The sequence below is a fragment of the Halictus rubicundus genome, chromosome 1 (assembly GCF_050948215.1).
Source record: "Halictus rubicundus isolate RS-2024b chromosome 1, iyHalRubi1_principal, whole genome shotgun sequence".
Classification (NCBI taxonomy): Eukaryota; Metazoa; Arthropoda; class Insecta; order Hymenoptera; family Halictidae; genus Halictus; species Halictus rubicundus.
The window spans coordinates 17,774,456-17,798,504 of record NC_135149.1 but is presented as its reverse complement, the minus strand read 5'-3'; the positions used below and the strand labels follow the sequence as shown (position 1 = coordinate 17,798,504).

Here is a 24,049-nt window from a genome sequence, read left to right as displayed (position 1 = left end):
AACAGTGATAATATTAATTATTTATTAATATTAATAATGATTTGTGCAAAATATATCAACATTAAATTATTATCTCGAGTAATAAAATTGCCTGTACATTCACTTTTGATACACGGACATACACTTTTTAAAATTAGCAATTTCTTGATAAAATACACTATCATCAATAGTCACAAGTAGTCGAGCATCGGAAGACCGCGTCTCTCTTTTCTTTGTTCTCCTTTTGTTAAGATACACAGGTTTTAATGTACAACTGCAGTGTATATTGCATAACTGAGCGGCACAGTGATCGAGTGAACGAGTAGGTGTGTTTTGTGTCTGTGTTTTGTGCATGTAGATGATACACGACACACACGCGTACGTGTAACAGCATCTTCTCAAAATTATTCGCAAAAACAGAGACGTGAAGGCTCCAATGAAATCTGTATAATTAGGATAAGAATGTGTACAGCAACCTGATGCTTACATTATTATCCGTCAGTGTGTTTGAAACCTTATAGTTTGCCAGAATGTGTGAAGCGTTGTGGTTGAATCGGTGCAAAAAGCTGATTCGTGTTTCCGGATTGTGGCAACGACTGCACGCAGTCTGAATGTTACAAAGGAGTGTTATACTTTCTTCCATTACCACGCACGAACTTCCTGTTCAGTTTAACAAACATTCTCTTTCACGCACAGGATCAACGAACAGAAAATTTAACATTGACAAAAGATATATTCATAATATTAAAAAACTGTATTTTTTGTCAGATTGGTATGTATCTATATATACATATACGGTATATGTATATATATATCATTTATAGCGATATACAAATAAAAGTGAATCAGTAAAAAATATATACCTAAGATAATAAGAATAACATAAAAATTAGAACTCGCGCCATGTACCCTCGTGCGTGGTGAATCAATGCCTTGTACCAATTTAACATCGAACGTTCGATGTTGTCAACACCTTTGCACTGTACAGGAACACCGCTACAATATTTAACATTTTACAATTTTTCCTTTTTCATCGTTTTACCAAGTAGCCTAAAGATCAGGTAAAAAATAAGGCCTAGCGTTTTATTCTCGTCCTTCTATGCGTATATACGTATATGTGCACTCACTTGATAGCTCATTCATACACACATGCACATACATATATATGTACAAGTATGTATCCATAGATACAATTCATGTATAACTAACTTTTTTACATGGAGAGAGATTTCAATTAGTCCGCGATAAAATAAGAGAAGTAAGTTATTAAAAACTTCTAACGAAAACTGTTTTGTACATACAGTGCTTCGGACAACAATTTTTTTTCTCCATTGCCAGAAAAACCGCAAAGACTATTATGCTATATCCTGTACAGAAAAGATTTCTTAAAATTTTTATTGTTTCAACAATGTATACAATTTTCAATAAGTTGCTTTGATCCGCGCTTAAACACGCATTCGATTATCTGTTCAAACTCTTTCCTGCTTCGCTATGAATAAAAATTTCAATTGACAACGTAATCTAATACTTTTAGTGAGAATCTCGCAAATGTATAAAAATAAAATATCTGATGAAATAAAACTGAGTGAATCAGCGATCTGCACTTACGCACAATAATTACTTTAAGATAGTATAATATCCTGTCTAAATTGTTTAAGATTACATAAAGTATCAAAAGTTTTCTTCTAACTTTACTCTCTTATGTAAAATCCTACTTGAAGTATGCGTACCTAATATGATGGTAAATGAGTCGTTGTAGAAAAGAAACGTTACGTTTAACCATCTTACATTACCTGATCACAAGCTTATATCCGATACAACTGGAAATATCGCGTACGTCTATCGTTCTCAACGTTCAATCCGCGAATTTCATTATTTATAACTATAGTGAATCTTTGTAAATCTGTATATAAATAGCAATTTAACGAGTCAGCGATATTTCCACTGGCATCGTATCATTTATTCGTACCTGTACAATTAAAGAACCGAACGTTATTTTGTCGCAGTCGAATACAATGAGTGTGTAACAAAGAATAATGATTCTTTCGTGACCACTTCACTAACTGTCTTCGTCCACGGTGGTCTCCATCGGCAAAACAAGACGTTCTATAGTGGATCGTGAACGCGAAATGCGGGCCAAGAATCAGTCTCATTTTTGCCCTGGATTCGCGAATTATATCTCTTATCTAATTATTAACAAAGAAGTTTCCACGAGTACGAGATTATCGAAACGAGCTCTCAGTATTAATCATATATTCTCAAAGAATAGTAAAGAAATTATAAGGGATGTAAGATTATACACATGGTTCTGTCAAAAGATCGGGTTGCAAACGTTCGACTCGATAACGATTGTATTGTCGGTACGGTGATCTAGTTTGGTCATTGTCTGTGATCACTCGTGTCTTGTGAGGGATTAAATTCTCGTAACGACCCATTAACCAGTCTTGACATAACCGGTGCTGTATGTCCGCCACGTTTTTCGACGCCCAAGACGCCAGCCACTGGTGAAACTTTGAATTCAAGTGTTTCGTCACTGCTGGATGACACTATCAAAGAGAAAAAAACGGTACGTTGAATAATATTTCCATTTATCTAGAAAAATATACTATTTTATCACAATTTGGAGTTTATTAAAAAAAAAAAGACTAAAAGATAAAAGTGTCCCAGAACCCAAAAGTACTTGGGAATTCCGAAATATTAGAGAGTCCAAAATTTTTGAGAACCCGTCTCGAACTCGAATAAAATTGTTGTCCCGTTCCGACCTGACATTTTCGGGTTCTCGCACAATTCTACTAAGGGATTGCTCAATTGCCCCCTTCTGATGTTGATAAAAACGGAAGTGAATTTTTATCTTAAATAATTTCCAAAATAGCTTTGAAAACACTAAGTTTCATAATAAAGTTGCAGTAATTAGAAATTAGAGAATGCAATGATCAAATTTACCTCTCTTGCACGACTGAACGAGTTCCGTTTGTAAAGAAATGCTTCCTTACTAGCAACATAAAGCATTTGGTAACTTTTGGGATTGAATCTGCACTGAGTTTCATCGGAGTTAATAATATCAGACGTATCCCCAGAATCTGCTAATCTTAAACCAGCAGGTCGTTTGAGAAGTGCATCCACAGAGTCAAGTGCTTTGTCTTTATCAGATGGTCTGGAACACGAAAGGAATGATTAGCGAAAAAAGTTTTTTAAAATCAAGATAAAAGACTGTATGAATCAATACATTGATCAATACTTACTCCGCACCCTTGTCAGGATTATTGGTGTTAGATATAGATGCTGACATCATTCTTGCAGCCCTTTTCCTCCACTGTCTTACATTACGATATAGAAATACAGGCTTACGTCCTGCCAAGATTCTGCCTAAAGAACTCCAACCATTCCCATCCATCTACAACAATCGTTTCATGTTATTTTTTCTAAAAGGAAAGGATTTTAATTCGCAAATACAAATATTGATAACATTATCCGCCACACTATAATGTAAAATTAGTACTATATATAATATACTTAATGTAAAAATCTTATCATGGCACAACTTTTTATAAATTTGTTACAGCATTGTGCAAATATTTTGTTTTATGCTTTTAAGCATCATTTCATGTTCCTTTTCTGCAAGTAATAAAAATTAATCGAATGTAAAATGATAAAATCCAGAAGAATTACGAAAATAAACAGTAGAGTTTAAGAGAAATATTTTTCTCCTCTATATAGAAATAACCAAGTATTAGTTGGAACATAAAAGAAGTTCAAATAAAAATGGGAGCTATAATATTTATTTATTTCTGAGTCTACTATTATTACTTTTTTTTTTATAAATTCTACTTGCTATTGTGCGACTTGAATTGCACAATAGTAAATACTTCATCACATAAACATCAATAAAGTTGCATTCTATAAATCAAATTTACTAATAATTAATTTGGAATTACTTGGATAGGTCAGAAGGATATGTTCGATGAATCAAAATAAAATTGTCATTGTTTATACAGGTAATTCTCTGTGTAAAAAGCAAGAATATTTAAGACAATAATTCCAACAAAATTGGCTGTATATTGTTTTACTATTTTTTAATATATTATCGGTATTATATGAATAATTCTGCATTTTATGTATAAGTATGCTACGAATTAATTATGCTACGATGCTAACTGTAGCATCAATACCAATAACATTGAACAATAATAAAACAATGGTCGCATCACATTAATAAAATTAATGCAAAGCACAAGATGAAATAATTTTGTTGCCTTCAATTTATGACACATGTGCACTTCTACATGACCAATGAACATATGAGTATGAAAAGCATAAAAAAAGAGAAAAAGTATCAACATAATTCTGGTTAAATCGTTTAATAATATGAAGCTGTGGTCTTGACTATTTCTCAAGTATAGATGTGTTAGAAAAGAGATATATTACTCTCAATACCCAAACAAACGACAAAATATTGAAACTATAATAAGCAGAACAAATCAGAGCTAAATAATAAAATATCTAAAACCAAACAAAAATCACATGAGGATAAACATAAAATTTCGACATCTGAATTAAATGCTTATGATTGTCAAATATTTAAATGTAATAATAATAAAAAAATATTCTCTGTTCACTTTCATGTTCTTTGTTGTTGTTTTTTTCTTGTAAACAGCACAGGCAAAGAACTTTTATTTATTTTGTTTTTTCATAAAAAATGGAGAATCAAAGTAATAAATTTAGTGGTACAAAATGATGTTAGACAATAATGTTTAAAAGCATTGTTCATGTATTTCAATATCTCTCTTCTATACAATATTATTGTTATCTATCATTATATGTATATTTGTTTCATATACAGATTACAGTTACAAAATATATATATATATGTATGTATATATATATATGTCTTATATATATATATAGAGTTTAAAATTCACTGCGTAAAGTGAAAACGGAGATATGAGCTTATAACAATCACATAAAATCTGTCTGCACATTCGACCTCATAGTGTCTCAGATGAAACTATATTACAAGTTGTCACAGTAAACGTTTAAATCAGATGATCTGTGGCGACAATTACATATATGCATATGTATATCGTTAAATTAATGAAACTTTGTGCCACGTTATCTAATAAAAACGTATTCGACTGTTTAAACGAACGAAAAATATATATAAATTACACGTACGGTGGTACGTGTAGAACTCTCTCTCTCTCTCTCTCTTTCTGTTTCTATGTATATCTATATATATATAGCGCTTAAAATTCCGTAATGCAGAACTTTGTGAGAAAAATGCATGTTTACATTTTGTACAAAATACGATGGTGTTATCTTTTTCTCAATGTCGGAAACAACATTGCGAACACTGGCATCCGAAAATCCACTCTAGTCACAAAAATGTATGTAATAACGAAGAGAAACTAAGAAACGGAGCATCTGTCGCCTAATAAAATATAAAAAAACACATCTCGACGTCAAACAATAAAATTAGCAAGACATTACCAAATGACTCATTAAAAACAACTCCTAATGCAATTTGTTAAACGTGACAAAGGTTTTGTTTAAAAAAAAACACATTTTCAACCATGAAATCGACAAGCTCACAAATCGTCGAAACCTAGAACAAGCAATGAATGATCGTTTCAATAAAAATTACGACGTCGAAACCGAGGCAGACACACCAGCTAACTTTTTAATTAGTAACAATTCTTATCACTGAAAATAATTTGGTACCTCCTCCAGGATAGTATTCCGTACCGTTCCCTCAAGGGGGAATATAAAATTATACAAATGAAAATTCACTCAGGGGTACTGGAAAAGACCTTTTTGTGCAAAAGCAACAGCATTAAACCGAAAGTGAGCTGAAACCGTGAAACCTTTGGCAAATATTCGAACTATCTCCAATAAGATATCGACGTTTTATACTGTTACGTGCCACAAACAAAGCTGCGAATGAAATAAAAGATACAAATGACTCTCTATTTACATGCTACAGTGTATAACCTTTGCTTCGCTACTTATTACATTAATATATACACAGCAAAGTGTTATAATACATGATTCACAATAGTGTAACAGTTTGAGCCAGGAACACGCTTGATCCACGCCATGATACAGTATTTCCAGTTTTAGTTGTCACCGTTACATTCCTTAAACCAGTGAACTTGGTCCTGAGAATGCAACAGAGAATATTTCACTAATTTTTATACCCCAAGACTAATAACTTCAATTCGGTCGAAACTCATGTATGACCATTTCAAGAAATGGCTTCTAACACCTAAGATCTAGACGATTTAACACAGTGACTGCCCATAGCAAAATTATTTGTGTAATTTTAACAGTTAATGTTTGCACTGATACATTGAGCGTTGAGTTGTTAATATATAAAAACATTTGTTAATGTTTTGTGTCATTAAATAAGTCACTTTGATTTTATAGTATTTTTTGTGGTTACTAGATTGGTCGCCAACGTGTTAAATGTTCTGTTAACATACCCTAATTGAAAGATAACGATCTTATCAGATATCCATGAGAAAGTATGTCTCATCCGTTTGGATGTGCTCGAAATGCATTGAGAACGTTTTTGTGCCATGGTAATTATGCATCCTCTTTTCACGTTTGTTGTTTCCAATGAGAAATTTTGTTGGGCTGAGGAAAGATGAACGACCGTAATGGCTGGAACTACTGTATGGACAGAATGTGGCGTGGATGTAATATGTGCTCGCTAGCCGATATCCATATTACATTTCCAAAGGCTTCACTAACGATCCGAATATGACAGTGAATAGTAGAATTTTACAAATTCGTGATGTACACTACCAGTCGACCTATGTTTGCGTATCAAAAAACATATGTACAAATTTATATCAAATATTTACATTCCTTTTTAAATTCTATCTCATTTATAAATTCTAGGAATTACGATCTTATCTAGTTATAATTAATAAGTGTAATGAAAATGAAAGAAACCTTAAGAATTGACCGATATCAAATGTTACGTTCATTTAAACTAATATAATTCTTTTCTTCTCTTTTTACAATTCATTATGGCACTACTCGTATGACTTCATTTGTGTATGCCGTGTCCCCTCTCCTGTTCTGTTTGTACATTTTTCGATCCATGTTACACGTTTTTCGTCACTACTAGTTCATCCCACAACTACACCTTCTAGTTTAGCTTTAGCCTCTGTTCTTCTAATGAAACGCGCGAGGTGGGCAAGTACGGAGATAGTACGTTAATGGACAATAGATTAATGTACACATAAAATTTTCCTTGTTCTCACTTCGTTGACCCGACTAATTCACTTCACGCCGATCATGTTTTCAACATGAAAGCAAGTCATTTTCAATGAATCTTGAAATTTCTACATTTTTTGTAAGCTTTGAAAGCTTCTGTGATTCCTTGTATATCATCATGAATAAAATCCTTTTTGAAAATATAAATATAGAAGAAACAAAAACGTCCTTGAATAACCACGAGATAAATAAATATTAAAATTAAGATAAAATTTAAATAGACCAAAAAAAAACAAGAAACATAGAACTTTCTGTTACCGTCAGTTCAAACAACGTGCGTTCACCATCAAAACGTTTATTTTCTTTGAAATACCCTAAAAGCGTAACGATAAAGACTCCGAATAAAAGAAAATATCACCACATCGAAAAGAAAATCCTGATGAATGATTACACGAACCAACAAGTCAACCTAGCTGTTCACATCGTACAAAAAAAAAACGATGAAGCAAAGCAATTACAGAAAATCGACGATTGATACAACAACAGCGGTTTGCGAATGCTCTTGACAATCTTCAGTGTTGGAGATTTGAAAGAATTACTACTCAGATATCGTTGTCCTATTATAAGTCGATATTTAAAATATAGAAATATAATTTATAATTTGTCATATAACGTCTAATGGTGTAGCAAACACACCAAAAGTGTGAGCGAATATATTATATAGAATAAAGAATGGGGGATTTCGTTTGTGTAGTGCACTATTTTTCGAGAATTTTCACTTAATTTACAGCACCACGTTGGACGCACTGAGATGGAAATCATGTACTTCTCTTATCTCCTTAAATATTACGAAAATAAATATATATGACCTTCAGTTTTTCATTTTCTGCGATTAAAAGAATATTAGTTCATTCTGTTTATATGTATACAAACTTTTGCGATCTCTATGCAACGACAAGTATGTGAACCAGTGCTCTGACCCCATTCGCATAATAAAGCGTTGGTGATAGCAGATCATGACCACGTAGCTTTCTCGTATTAGCAAACAACCGTATAAATATACATACACACATATATACATATACATATATATGCCTGCTGCAACATTGTTTGGTTCCTAAAATATTCTTCTATTTTGTTTGTTTGTAAGGAAGTCAACAAAGATACTCTTGAAGACTAATTCTCTGGAATAGTACCTGACTGCGATTTAAAACGTTCACGCACGAATACCTCCCTCCGTATCGAATAACGATCACATGAAATAATACAGAGAAGAAAGTTTTGATAAGAAACTTTCGTTCTTTGGAACATTTAGTTGTACACTGAATGGCAACGGTACAACTCCAATCACAGACATCAAATTACGAATGAACGTAAACTTCAACGTTGGCAATGATTTATGAAAAGGGATGTGGATCCTATACCTTCTTGCTAATGTCAGTGTTCTTGCGCTTTCTGCCCCTCCCCCCCCTTGCTGCCTGGTCGTTACTCACAGGATGATTGGTTGTCGGCTCATTGTCTGTTAAGGTGGGGGTGTCTTTCGGACTAGTCTGACCAGCTGGAGCAGAAAACCTCTCAACATACGTAGACCATTTTTCAGATACTGTAACTCCTTCCCTTTCCCTTTCCCTACAACTGTTGTCCATCGCCTCATCACCTTCCGTATCCAATAATTCCATTGTCATTTTACAGTCCTTCTTATACTGTAACAGCAAAAGATTACACCTTCGCAACAAGCATCTATCGAACAATATCTTTTTAGAAGCTTAGTCTCATGCAACGCATACTGCTAAATTAAAAATTTTACATTGAAAATTTCTGGCATCGATTTCTAGTTTATAAATCGAAAGAACATAGAAAGTTGTCAGAAGGAAACATGAAAATGTGTACTCGATTTCTTGCATAAAGATTAAATTTGAAAAAAAAACGAAAAATAATTATTTGAAGAGAATTAAAATTGGCCCTTATAATACTTACTATGTATATTTTAAAACAATTCTCGTCTGCCATGGCTTTCTCAGCTTTACGTTGATACGCCATTTCTGCACCAAGTCTCATGTACGCGGTAGCACATAAACCACCCGCACCATTGCTTTCTTTTGGTTGTCGTTGTTCTCGTTGGAACAGTTCCATACATTGTTGGCATATAGGATCCGAAACTAAATGCTGCAACTAAACATTTCACAGTTCCGTGTAAAGATTAACGTCCCCCAAGCAAAACATACTTTTGCACAAATGAAAAATATAAAAATGTATACTCACTTGTCTCACAGCGTATGTTACAACTTTGTCTAACGTGAAGGCAATATACGCGTGAATACCGAACATTTCTCGCAAGGTATCTTCGTACGCCGTGCTCTCCATATTGCCGTCTAGGACATTTTTAACCATATCCAAAAATGCAGGATAGTAATCGTCTATTTCAATTTCATCTGTGTCAGATTCATTATATTAATTTAGAAATACATAAAATAATATATCCAGAGCAGAACCCTCGATAACGCAATAGATATTGACCAACTAAGTTCTATAGCAAACCTCTCGGAAACCAAATATTTACTCTGATTCTTTTTATTGCTTTGTTGTATTAGATAAAAATAGTATTACTATTATTATGATCGCGTTATGGAGTATTCTACTGTACTTGTACACACAAAGGAACAGTGTATCACTTACTTTTAGGTTTTAATCTTAAAGCAACAGCTGTGCTCTCTTTACGCTGCTGTTTGTACCGCGATTCCTCATCAGCAAGAGCGACAGCCCTCTCGTACATTTTAGTCAATCTTTCACAGAGGATATGGTGTAACCTCAAGAAAAGGTACCAATTGTTACTGCCCATGAAGAGCGTGTACGCTTCATCAGGATCGTTCGACAAGGCATGGATAGGTAATTTAATGTCTGGTTCGGTTTTAATCGACGTGGAAGACGGAATCGGAGACACCGGCGCCTTATTCCTATTCGCTTGGAGGCCACCACCCAACGGCGAAGCGTTCATTGTCACTGATTGAGAATTGCTACACGCTGCCACATTCAAGTCTTCTTTTTCATCTATTACAACAATACGAGTCACGTGCCATGATTTTTTTATACAAATACATTTGCTTAATATTACAAGCTCCAAAGTGGCTCATTTTGAATTCCTTGTAAAAATTACAAAAATACTTTCCACAGTATTTGATATAGCTTTTATTATAGCATGTATCGAAACGAATGAATTTGTTGAAAAATCTCTCACAAAAGCATCTTTATAACTTTAGTAACAGTAAAATAGACAAAATGAACCATTTCGACTCGCCTAGTACTTTTCAGATTTTAATCTTCGAGCAGAAGATACACAAAAAAATTGAGAAAAAATACTCGACTTACCATCTTCGTCTCTTTCATCGTCGCTGAGTTCTTGACGTGGATGAAAGAAAAGATCGGGTATAAAATGCTTCAATAAAAGCTTTATTCGTTGCTTGTCTTCTTTGTGGATGGCCGTCTGACGCTTCACGTGATGAATTAGAAGATTAGCTGCATCGTCCAGGACAGATTTGTCCTTATAGGGTAGCACAAGGTGTGGACCGCTGTTGTTTTGCCCGTCTCCGGTACCATCGTCCACCTGCTCGTGTCTCTCGTCGTACAATGTCTCGATTTCATTAAATAAACTTTTAGACCTCAGCGCTTTCACGTCGCTCTGCTTGAAGTTGATCCCCTGATGATCCAGAGATTTCAGGTAGTATTTCTCGTTCTGTTCTCTCCAGATTTTGTTAAAACCTTTTTGAGCCTCCCGCCATTCCTCCTCTTTACTTTTTAGTCGCCGAAGAACCACAGGTACTGCCACTACGGGATTCCTCTTAAGGCCTTCTATGATATCGGCAGCCTTGTCGCCGTATATCCTCTTCAGGGCTCTTTGATGAATCGTAGGAGAACAACCACCAAGGCAATCGTCGAGCTTGAACTTTTGGAGCTCCTCCTGACTCATCCTACTCATTTTCTTGTGGACACCCTCGAGTACCCTGATCGTGGACGCATTTGTTTCTATTACGCCATCCAGTTCGAATCTCTCGTCCTCGCAACGGTATATAAATTCCTCGTATTGGGTTTTCCTATATCAATTACATTAACAAATTATGGGAACCACCCATTGACCATGGATGCAAGCGCATACAGTAGGGTGGTCCTTATTTTTTAACTTTTGATTGTTTCTGGTCTCACACACCTACATTGTGACACTTGATGGGAAAATGATGCGTGCCAAATACGTTGCAAATATTTTTGCGAGAACTACCTCACACATAAATTTCATCGGTGTGTCTCCCCTTGTCAGATGCTGCATTTAATGGCAAATCAAATTTAACGATTTTGTATATATTTCTGGAGGCAACGTTATTTCCAAAATAATGAAAAACAATTATCTTTGAAAACGACATGAAATCATAAAAATTTTAGGACTTTAGCGCAAATGTGGCACGAGTTCCTGTTGTCCGATTGCTTCCAAATCACAATTTAGAAGAGTGAGATCAAAAAAATCACAAACAAATTTTTTTTACCCCTATAGTTAAGGGCCACCCTAATACACAAGGTGTTCACACATGTGCTAGCCAGTGTTTCTTCTCGTAAACGAGAAGTGTGAGGAGAACATAAAAGAGGGAAAAGTGGTAATATATTTTTATGATCGAATACGAATGCTGAACACCCTGCGAACGACAACAGAGACACAAACCTCGATGTTACAAATGTACTGTCTTCGGACCAAGTTGGAAACGACACCCATGTATCGTTGAGAACCTCTTTACACAACTGCGTTCTTCCTGTACACTTTGGTTGAACGTAAGACTTTGGTAACGCGCAGTACGACGCCCCTAGACGTTTGCATGCCGCATAGTCGATCTCCATGGCCAGATCACCTTGAGGACGGTCTTGGTGACTCCTAACAACGTTATTTGGTAGCGCTTCGACATTCATATTGCTGGACGCATTGGTCGTAGCCGTGGTAGAAGACTCGGGCAAATGACCCAGGAAATCTTTGAACCAGCGCAGGAGCTCAGGGAAACGACCAAGAAACGGCGTGACCAGCTGCACCAATTCAGACTTGGAAACTATTTCTTGGTTAAACAGGACCAGGCACCTTAGAAAATTGTCGTACACTTCTTGAGACCTTAACGCTTTCCGAACCTAGAAAGTACATTCATATTCCAAGATATCCTGCGTTCAATGCCACACACAGTAGTCTAAATATATATAAGAACTGTTTTATATCCGATTTAAATATTTTAGCGCTAAGGTAAATTTCTATTGAGATTTTCAAGATAAAATATATATATATATTTTTTCTTTTCTTGAAATGATCTGTGACTATCAAAATTTTAAATGAAATAGAAATATTTTGAAATGGGAATTACCAACCTTGTCGAAGAACGCGTAGTCGTTCAGACTGCCATATTTCCCAGCCTCTGCTATGGTAACGCATTCGCGCATGGACGACACTTTATGCTTCTTCAGGGGAGGTGGGCCGTGTTGTATGTGGTGAGAATTGCCGGCCGTTACAGAGGGCAAGAACGACGGACTCCTCTTCAGCTGTCCCGTGTTGTGTACGAATTTCTGGACACTGTTGATATCCCGCACACCGGATCTGTCCCGTTCTCGTTCACGATCCCTATGGTCGCGACTTTCTCGTTCTACTGTGCCAGTGCCGCTAGACTCGCGAAGTTCTCGAGAAATGTTTCCCGAGTTGTTGTAGGGTGGCTTGGGGCCCATAGGTTTCTTCACGATTGTGGTGTGATCGTTAACAGTAGCAGTCTTGTTACTCTGAAACATAACAGACTAATACCAATCAGAGTTCGCCGGTATAGAAGTAGTATTCGAAAAAATGTTAATCACAGCATGGACGCCTCAGATTTCTGAGTTGTCCTTGCTGTGAGCATTGCTTGTTCTGTGTCACTCACCAGTGAGCTCTGCTGATTGGTGGCATCCGGCAAAAATTGACCAAACTCTGCGAGCAAGTCCTCCTGGTTCTCGAACAGTTTGGCAACTTGGCTGTAAACCTCTGCTTCTGTCAAGTGCTTCGCACCACCCGCTCCACCGGACCCACTCGTGCCGCCCATGTGCCCAGATTCTTTTAAGTTACGTTGCTCTTTCTGATAAGTGTGTAAAATTTCCAGGAATCGTTTGTATTTGTCCGGTTGGCCTTGGAAACGGTTCTAAAGTATCAAAAAAGTTTTCCGAGATAAGATAAATGTTTTATATATATATATATATATATATTATATCATTGGTTTATTCTCTTGGTTGAATGCAAACCTTGATTTTATTAACATAATTGATTGCATGGTTGAATTCAACTGGCTGGCTCTGTTGTGTCTGCCCGCTGGTGGGTATACCATCTTGGGCCTGACTTAACGCTTGGCTCACAGCCTGAGCTTGTGCAGCGCTAACATGTGAATTGTTATACGTCTGCACTGGTGGAGGCGATGGCGCATGCACTGTTAAGCTGCTGTTGGAATTATTATTTAAAATGTGGGAATGGTGTATGTTCCCAGACCTAGTTTAAGGAAAGATCATGTTTATTAATTCTCAATGACACAAAAAAAGAAAACAGGTCACAGAATATCAATGATTTACCCGTGCATTATCTGCAAAACTGGAGGAGCTTTTGCTGGCTGTGTTGGCGGACTCGCTACAGGAGGCGAACCAACATTGACCGTGCAATGCTGCGACAGGGTAGGAGTGGGACTCGGCATACTGACGGATACTTGAAATGCGTATCCTTGCTCATTCGCTTGCACCTCTATTTTGTATCCAGGTGGAAGAAATGTGTTGAAACCAACAATAAGCTCCGGGTGTCCTTTGAATAAATGACTCACTCGTGTTATAACTCCTGGAGTATCTATGCTCTGGGACTTAAATTCTTTCATAATATCCAAGAAGTCATTATACACCTACAATCAAATAAACAATATAGTTATTGGAACTGGTCAAAACTCTGCAGGCAGGAAATCTCTATTGATAGTTTGAAAAATACCTGTGGCTGATCGTTAAATTTGTACTTGACTTGATCTAAGTAAGATAACGCGTCCTCTACTTTTAATCTCTGAAATTGCTGGGACCCACTACCACCACCTAGACTAGAGCCTGGCGGGGTAGAAGCTAGTGGCATTACATTGCCAGAGTGGACCTACAAACGGAATAATAAAATTTCTATGAAATTCCGTCTACAGACAATTCAAGAAATATTATAACACAGTGGCTGAAATAGCATGAGCAATAGAAATAATTATTTAATCAGTGAATCTTATTGGTATTCCAGTCACTGTATACAATGCTGCTTAGATACTATTTCTGTGAAAGTATCTTTAGATGAATAATCATAAAGTCATTGGAAAATTGAAAAGTTTTCAATATTCATAAATTATTAACATATCACATGTTACTCGAATATGAACCTTGTGCCTTATTGTTGGCTGTTGCTGGCTGTGAACTTGACTTTGTGTTCCTGGTGCAGGTTGTTGAGAACCCATACTATGGTTACTCCCACCACCTATCCCACTATGCAACCCTCCACCAGTATTTACATTGCTACTGCTACACGTAGAACTAAGTCCTGCAGATCCACTTCCCTGGAAAAAACATACACAACAATTGCAAAAATATCCACGACACGAACAAAGCAATCTCGAACCATTAAAAACTAAGCTCAACGCAACACGAAATTGACCATAAATTTTGCAACACAAAAAACGTGATGGGTGGCGCGTTAATAAGATATGAGATTTCGGACAACGGCGAACCGTATTTGTTTAAACAAATACTCGCGTTAAACGGTGGGAATTACATTACGAAACCGAATTTACTAACGCGCCAATTACAAAAGCATACCGCGCGGACGTATAATTCGGCGGGCCACTTTTAAGCGGATTAATTCAATTCGCCGCCGCATCGGTTCTATGCATTTGTATCCCGAGAGAAACAATTATACAGACATATAAAAAAAAATATAAAAATGAACCCTCTCCTTACTAAAGATAACTACAGTCACTACTCAGCTTTTAGCACCTGAGCGTTGCTGTGTACTGACTATAGTCCCCGCCAAAATGTTGTGTTTGCTAATGACTCTGGTCGAGTTTGTTGTAACTAAGGAAAGGGTTAAAAATGCGGGAAAAAAATTAAAAAATCAACGGAAAAAATTCTAGCCGGTTTCTCTTAATAGTTGTTGCGACTAGAAGCGGGTAACGCACCTTGATGGGGGACGGAGCCGAGGTGGGCACAACAATTGCTCCAGGATATTGCTGTTGAGCTTGGGCACTTCCGAATTGTATACTTCCCGGCATTTCTTTCGAAGTAACTGATCGAACTGCTTGGCCAGGTACAACAACGCCTATTCCACTGCTTGAATGATACTCCAAACCACCTCCTCCGCCACCTAAGCCACTTCCTGCACTCACCGACGAGTGCTTTAATGTTGCTGCTGCTGGTGATGCTACCTCGTCCAGCCCGCGAACGCGTTTCATCGCAGATCACATTGGAAATACTACGAATCGAAAGACAATAGTCCTGTAGACGCATATTTCGCCTTCTCATTTACCCCCTCTTCCACACACCCCCTTATTCGAAATAAATCGGTCTTAGACCCATAGACGCTTAGGATACATGCTTAACACTAAGTACTAGACACCGAAAGTATCCAATTTATAATATCTGACGATACCTGTGAATTTTACTATAATATGTACGTGTGTAGATTTATTTAACGACTTGAACGTGAAATTTGATCCACCTGCTACTTCTGATGTAAATGAACACTGAGGGGTCAAACTTTATACAGGTGTATAAACACGTGTGTATTCGCGAGTAAAGCTATCTTTCGAACCAAGATGTCTTTAAAACAATCATTTTTATAGTCAAAACAAATTTACGAAATTATATTCGGGCTATCGCTAGTCAAGAATAAAATAAGATCGGTTCAAGGAATAGATTAAGTATTATCGCTTTTTCTTAAGTTTGAATTTGAATTTTGTGGAGTCATCAATTTACTCGAAAGTAATCATTAAAAAAAAATGTTCGCGAGTAGAATCATTGGAAAATCAGCACTAAAATAAATACGTTGAAAGAGAACGTTTTCGTACGAGACTCTTGAAAAAGTCTTTTTAAAGTGTTTTAATAAACAATAAAAGATCGATATTTAAATTCCATTAGTTACTTCCGGTGACTCGAAAAATATTGAAAGGTGTTACGTTTGAATACTTTCGTCTTTAAATTTTTTTATAAGAACGAATTATTCTTCGTAACATCATCCAAGGTGTCGAATTTTACAGCAATAAAAAGTCGGCAATTTGACTGAAATAGTCGTCTGCTACGATGCCGTAAGCTGTGCGATATCGTTGTAGGTATGTTTGGCGCGCCACAGCAAACGGAAGAGCTCGTACAGCTTCGAAAGCGTTCGGTATTGTTTCGTTTACGGCGATAAAATGACGCGACGCATCCGCACCGCACGAGCTGAGGCACATGCAAACGACCCGTAGCGTAATTCAGAATTATCGGCTGAAAATTGAATCTGATTCTATTACAGAAATTCGAAGAGTCGTTTTGAAAGTTTGAACCTGCCGCGCTTCGTCTGACAGAAGTCGGACGAAACCGAAGCTCCGCGAGCACTTTCCCGTAACTTCGTGCGTAGAAGAAACTTCTCGTCCGCAGATACGTAAAAGTGATCAGAAAATCGACCATAAGGTGAACGTTTATTATTCTTTTCGTAAAAGAACGTGAACCAATTAAAGATCGTTGTTCTTCTGGTTAAATTACTATCGAATCGACGATATTAAACGTGTTTATACTCCACGTAATTAATTCTCCACGCCTGCATATTTCATTTGATTAAACATACATTATTTTCTATCGCAACTTCGTTCGGAATGTTCAAAAGTGTCCGATCACATTTTCTCGCTTCATTTTCAAGTTAAAAATAATTGAATTACTCATACCTGCAACTGCTATATATATTGCATAATATTAAATCGTTATTGTGCACGTGGTTGTATTTTCAAATTAATATAGATGTGAAACCTTGCTGTAACAAATAAACTGTAGGGAAAATCAAAAAGATATCTTGTTAAACGTGGATTCGATGATCTTTAGGTGATATAACCTCACATCAAAGATGCTCCATACTATATGTAAGTATATATGGATAAAAAAATAGAGAAAAGTCAGAATTCTCTTTCAAGGAAAATGAAACATAGTTAGCAGTAGCTTATGCATACATAAAATTTGCATATTTTTGTTACTGTGATTGCTTATTGTTCTTGTACATTTTTACTTTGCCATGCTGTCGCATGCATCCATTTATGTATTTTAAATTTTGATCATTATGCAATTGAATAAAAGAAATTATGAGATATAAGATTATATACTATAAATAAACATAATGTATACTGTAGATCTACACAAAATAAATGTACATTTTAAATATATGGTATTTATCAATGATTCGATTTTGCTTGTACACACATTTGATTGATATTATGCATTATTTGTGTCCATAAGCTGATCAATCTATTTTATACGTATAAATAAATATAGTTCTGACCAGAATATAATTCTGCTTTATTCATATTTGTACTTGAATATTGTTGGATATACTATACTAATTTTACAATATTCTGCGCATCGAAGGTTATTCCTTTTAATGTTTATATATGTATAATATTTTCTTGAGCATAATTCAGAAGATATAGAGATGTAAGGAATGGAAATCATGTTTTTAAAGTCTGTATAGTAATATAAGCTTTATATAAAAATAATTATAACCTATTGCTTCTGTAGCTATATAATGCGTGTCCATATAATAGTTTATCATGACCTTGCACAGATATAGTGTCACCAACTTAGAAAGAAAAATTTGAAACAGATATTTAATAGGTGAAGATGAGATGCGAGATTCCTATGTCGTGACACAAACATCATTTAATTTGCAATCACTATATAGGACTGAAAGAAGATGAAGATTCCCTGCAACGTGTCTGCAGTACTTTTCAAGATCCAGTCCTAGTCCATTCTATTATTTTCTAAGAAGTGTATGTTTCTCGAAAGAACTTGAATATGAGAAACATGCCTTACGAAGATGGACCGCAGAAGAAGAAAGCTGCCTCTTGTGTATAATAATTACTTCAGAAATGTTGACGCAATTTTATAGTTTCATGTATAGAACTAGAATGACAGAAATTAAAAAGAAATTTACTTGTCTTGCTGAATAAAAAGTAAAAGAAAACCTTTCTTAAAGTTTTATGCATTAGCAGAACGACAACTTTTATCATCGTGTTTTGAGAGGGCAAGGCTGATGCTCCTACTCGAAAGGTATAATGAACAAGTGCAAAAATTTCAATAGATTCTCAATACATCTTGCGATCGTCATTGTTCCCTGAAAGCAATAGACAATCTTGTTCAGACATTATATGTTCTCAGTAATAAGAATAATTAGTTCTTATGTGTTAGCTAGCTCGAGCAAACTATTTTATTGTCAAAAGAAATTGAAGATACGTGTAACTACGATGTACGAACTCCATAAATTGGCAAAATCATGAATATTGTAAAAAATGAACTTGTGACATGTTTGAAAAAGTTACCATACAGATTTGAACCTATGCAGGATGGTTTTTAAATGAAAATAATTCCAATTTTTCGAATGCTTAAAAATCCATGTCTGTACCGTAAACCAGAGTATATTAAGCCTTAGTTTTCAAAGTTACGGTATAATTTGGGAGTTGTTAGTAAGGATGAAAGGTATACCATTTCATTATATAAAAGAGAGATCTTGTAGTGGATATTATTGTTTTTCAAAATAAGAAATAAATTGCATTTGATATCAATTCTTTTGTTGCTATATTAAAACTAAGGAATTAAAAAAAAAATCATTTCACCCTTGTAAGTGGCAAACAAAAATCGGAAAACTTGTGAAATGTCATTTTTTTTTAAGAAGAAGAAGAATAAAAAAAGTAAACTTAAAACACACTGGCTTTGGGAACTGAGTGTCTATTCACTGAATAAAAAATAACAGTGGTTTCCAAGTACTATGAAAATCAATAGGAACCATGTAATTGATGAAATAAATAATTTTTAGCAAACGAAAATCCATGGGAAACTTTAGCACTCAGCCAAACAGAAGAAAAAAAAAGTTACATCAAGCCTTCAGGTCGAAATATATTAAGTCCTATTCAAGAGAATCTATATGGGTCTGGTTGATCAAAGGAAATAGATATTTGTATGCAGCAGCCTAGTGCAAGATGTGTACATACCAATTTCCATCTGAAAAGAAGTTGAACGTCCTTGCATCAGGGTGATATCGAGAGAAGAGGTGTCCAGGAGCAAGTGGTCGAGGTGAAATGGTGAATCGCCGATGAAAGTTGTGCCCTTCGGTGGAGGAGATAGGTCGGTCGTCGGTATTTCTTTCTTGGTAAAATTTCGATCGCGGTGTCGAGCCTCGCGAGGGGATTTCGCTGGGGCAGAGGGACGAAATAGAGCCGGTAAAGCCAGCTGCACGGACGCGCACACAGGCCGTCCCGTGAAGTCGTCGAAGCGAGGTTTGTCAGTGTTGCACGTTTCCAAACACTTCCCGGCCCTCGACGTTACGCAATATTCCACGTAAATACATAACACATTTTCCCGTGAGCTCCAGTGAAAATAATCGTCCTGCGGTGTTCCTTCTACAAAGGAACCACCTCGAGGTACACCTCTCGGCACTCACACCACCTCGCCCGCTCTAAATCGGTCCTATTTCGCGGCGGGTCCGAACTGACTTTCCGCACAAAAGCTTCGGCTCCGTTGTTTTTTCACGACCAAAAAATCGACGAAGCCTTAACGGGCCGGTCGGCCTGTGCTCGCGACAGGAATTCACTATGCTCTCTCTTTCCCCGGGTCTCGTTCTCAGTGCCGTCGGAATCTCGTCGTGTGTGTAAACAAACTTAATAAAATGCACATTTTCGCGAGTATCTCGAATGGATTACCGCACTTTTTCCAACGGGAAAAAAGGTAAATGCAAAAGGCATACTCGCACTCTCGAGGTACAAGGCAAACTATTGGATTTTGTATGGCAAACAAGGAACTGACTGGTCGTATAGCGGGATGAGGAAGGTGGAGGGGATCGCGCAGGACCGTATTCATCCGCTAAGCGTCTCTGTTACCAACCACTCGGGTACCTCCTGCAAAGCGTATACTCGTATATACGTGACACGCACAGGCCCTCGCCGAGCAGACTTTTCTCTCATTCGGAACTTTCATTAAAATTGTGCATCGATTATTACGCGGTATCTTTTCGCCACAGGTCACTCCTTCGACGCGAACGCTACGCAGAGGCTTCTAACCAAACTTAGGTCGCCCGGAATCACTCGGAATGTAAATCGCTTAGGGGGCAATCGTTCGTGAACGTATTAACATGATAATTACGCACGCGTGAGCCTGTCGGAATTGTATTTTTCTACCGCTGTCGCCGAGACCACGCTCCCCCGGACGATCGCTGACAACACTTTGCACGTTACGATTTCGAAAAACCACGAATTTCCATTATTTATTTCACCATTGTCTCTTCTCCTCTCCTTTTCGTTTCGTTTTTTTTTCTCTCGTATGCACGCGTTATCGTAAAAATTCGCGGTGCTCGTTACGCGAACGAGCGAACATTCTGAAAAATGTTCTATCTATCGATACAAATAGCACAAGTCTTGAATAACACGCCGTCAAACGTTCGTTCGAATGATCTCGCACCAGAGCATTTCGTTAAGTCATGTTTAATAGTAATACACTGATAAATAACTTATGGAGCTACACACAAGTTCGGGAGTTCTGCTCGTTGGTGCACTATCGTAGTTCTCACAGCATATGGAATTTTAATTACGCCATAGTAGACGGTGATTTGACACGGTCAGAACGAGATGCATGGAAATCCATGCGAACTTGAATAACAGCGCGAAACATTTTCTGCGAACACTGTGTGAAACGAAAAAAACTCGAAAAACCGACACTCTGGAGCCAGTCAGCATGATACATAGAAAATCACGTGCAATACTATTTCGGCGAGTCGTTTTCACGAAACGAATTATATTTCGTTCGCTCCGAAACGGTCTCCGTGTTTTTCACTCGAGAAAAGTCCGCGGTGTCGCGGGGAATCGCACGAGGAAACTACAGTGCCAGACATCTTCGGAAGAAAGTCGTCGCATCGCGTCGATGAAATTGAAGAATCGCGTGGCGCCTAATCTGTCGGTTGTTGGTACGGCCCTGGAAATTGTGGCGGCTTCGCCGCCAAGAGGCGCGCGCAGTCCACGAAATATCCAAGCGTTTCCCCGCGGCCGACATGTTCGCGCGGCCAACAGCTGTTCCGAAAGGCGAGCGAACTCCCCATCGTAATCTGGGTCATGGAAACTGCGCAAAATGGGTTGCACTTGCACCGAGAACGCGCATTTCTTCAAAAACCAGAGGATCGTCTTCGGAATTTCGTCTGATCCTATGGACGGAACTAGCACGCGATACGTTGCTCTGCGCACTATAAATTGCCATTCGAAATATGCAACCTCCTGCGAGCAGCCGTTGCATATCTGTCAACGTGCTTGACTGGTTCCCGAGTAGAGAGCCGCTCGTCGATTGGCCGAGAATTTTCGGGCATCGACCTACGCGCGAGGCTCGAATCTGGGAGTGCGACTCATTCGTCAAATTTTTATGCTTTCGAATACACGGATTTTCTTCGTACAATTTCAATGTCTATTTGAATAATACAGAAACGTGTAGTACCGTACATTCCCATATAACGCGACTAAAACACTGCTTAATAATACTGTATATACAGACAGTCTCACTTCATACTTTAAATTAGAATAACATTTTTATAAATGGGCCAAACCACTTTAGTGTTTTTGCCAAACTAGATGATATGTAATGTAAATTTAAAAAATGTGCGTTGTAGATTCATATAAGTTATATACATGCTGAAAATTTCATCGAAATTAATTAATTCGCTTAGAAGTTGTAATATCGTAATTCAGGCTAAACACAATTTTTTCAAAATCTTCATTTCATATCATCTTAACTAATTGAACTAACTTGGCAGGAAAACTGAAGTCGCTCGGACCATTTATAAAAAAATTATTCTGATTTAAAATGTGTGCTATCAAATACGAGACTAAATGTATAAGATGTGGCAATAAATGAACAGCAAAAAGAACTTGGTTAAAAGGATTGTAAACTTACTGCCACAGAAGATGTGTTTATTATTAACATGTCCATGATTAAGATAGATGTGTTACAGACAGCAGTCTTATTTTATTTTATTTTTTTTTGTAAAAAAGGGTAGCAGATTCACATTTTTTTATACTTAAATATTTATTTCACAACGAAAAGAATTTTAATTGTTCGTCGATCGAACTAGTGGTTAAGTAATTAATATACTCCTTAACAGAATTGATGGTAGAATTAGTTAATTACATTCTTGTAGTTCTTAGTAAAGTGTTCGTCCAAACAATTTAAGATTCTCGTTTAGAGGCTCTTGTGCTCGCGTGGCTTTCCATATTCTCTCTCCCTGTACTTTAGCAATACAACCAGCTGGAATAGTGGCCAAATGGAAATTGTATTTAGCAGTTAAGTCACCTTAGAGCCTGTCATAATCTCCTTATCATCTACGTTGCGTAAAAATTTTTTATGGTTTTTCATGATTGTTCAGCGTTGGTTTAGTTATACTTTCGACTTGCTCAACCATTTAAATCATCCCTAATCCAGTCCTCTCTGAGAAGGGATGCAATCTAGGATGTCAAGGAGGTAAATCTTCTATCTTTTTCTTTAATTCTCTATACTGCTCCTCAAAATCCATTCCTCTGCACAAAATTTATATTTTTCCATGAATTAAAAATTTAATTATATTGATACTTAAGTATTTGAACTTAAATATTTAAATATCATGTGTGCACTAATGTATGAATTTTATATATGATTAATAAAATCTATATCGTTTGTTCATTATAAATGGAATTTTTATAAAACTTGGATTGTACAGTGTGTTATCTTTTTATAGGGCCTACAAATTTACAAAGAGGTCTATGAAATTTCTTTATAAAACTCCATACTTGATGGTGTAGACAACTACAAGATGTTTTCAATATTTAAATACTTATACATACAATTTTTAAGTTTCATTATAAGACTACCATAAAGGTACATGTCCATCCGAGAGTAAAACTTTCTCGAGTTGCTCTCGAGAGTATTTCTTGCAAATGGACACTGCGTTTGATAATGAAATTGAAAAATTCTCGAAGTTGCTCAGTGGACATACAATGTGGTAGTTACTCTCGAGAGAAACTCTCAAATGGACACGTAGATAAATACCTTAATACAAATACTATTGAGGTACTTAAATGGAACTTTACCTTAAATATAATATTTTAATGATGTAAAATTTAAAGTAGTTAGATTATCCTTATGAGATATTCAAACACTGAACTATACAAATAGTCCCAGACTCAACATGTATACGTATATATCATAGAAAGCTTTTATACACACAATATTTCATCGAGTATACCCTGTTTTTTTATTAACCGTTCGAGTACTGATCAGTACTGATGAACGCGATCGCGCTCCTCTACAGGCCTCTGCTCTGCTGTTATGCCAAAAATGCGAAGAGCGCCATCGCGCTCTTCACTTACGCAGCGCCGATTTCCATCCCATACTTTTGGCGGGAAAAAATCAAACGATTTGAAATCTTATCTGTCGTTTCTTTCTCGATATTTTTTACCAAAATTTCATTCAATCTTTTTCGTAATGTGTAATTGTATTCGCAGTTTTATTAACGTTTGTTTTTGGCAGGATTGTATAACGCAATTTATTCGTTCAACTTTTGCTC

At 36.6% G+C, this 24,049-nt stretch overlaps 1 protein-coding gene across 4 annotated transcripts; it reads right to left on the bottom strand.

Annotated features, from left to right (window-relative positions):
* Positions 1-8: 8 nt before the first annotated feature.
* On the bottom strand, positions 9-24,041 carry Sin3a (SIN3 transcription regulator family member A). Of its 4 annotated transcripts, none has more exons than XM_076790975.1 (18): positions 23,574-24,041; positions 19,467-23,024; positions 15,417-15,709; positions 14,625-14,798; positions 14,204-14,356; positions 13,804-14,120; positions 13,483-13,723; positions 13,128-13,382; positions 12,589-13,005; positions 11,906-12,357; positions 10,567-11,288; positions 9,877-10,248; positions 9,463-9,632; positions 9,178-9,372; positions 8,625-8,903; positions 3,222-3,373; positions 2,923-3,133; positions 9-2,525 (listed from the first exon to the last, which is right to left on the bottom strand). In XM_076790975.1, the coding sequence occupies exons 3-18, from the start codon at positions 15,687-15,689 to the stop codon at positions 2,274-2,276; spliced, it is 4,635 nt and encodes a 1,544-aa protein (XP_076647090.1). In that variant the 5' UTR covers positions 15,690-15,709; positions 19,467-23,024; positions 23,574-24,041; the 3' UTR covers positions 9-2,273. The 4 variants fall into 4 exon arrangements, with proteins under 4 accessions (XP_076647090.1, XP_076647106.1, XP_076647099.1 ...); XM_076790991.1 differs by having other exon boundaries at positions 715-2,525; positions 8,694-8,903; XM_076790984.1 differs by having other exon boundaries at positions 715-2,525; positions 12,589-12,990.
* Between the last annotated feature and the right edge of the window lie 8 nt (positions 24,042-24,049).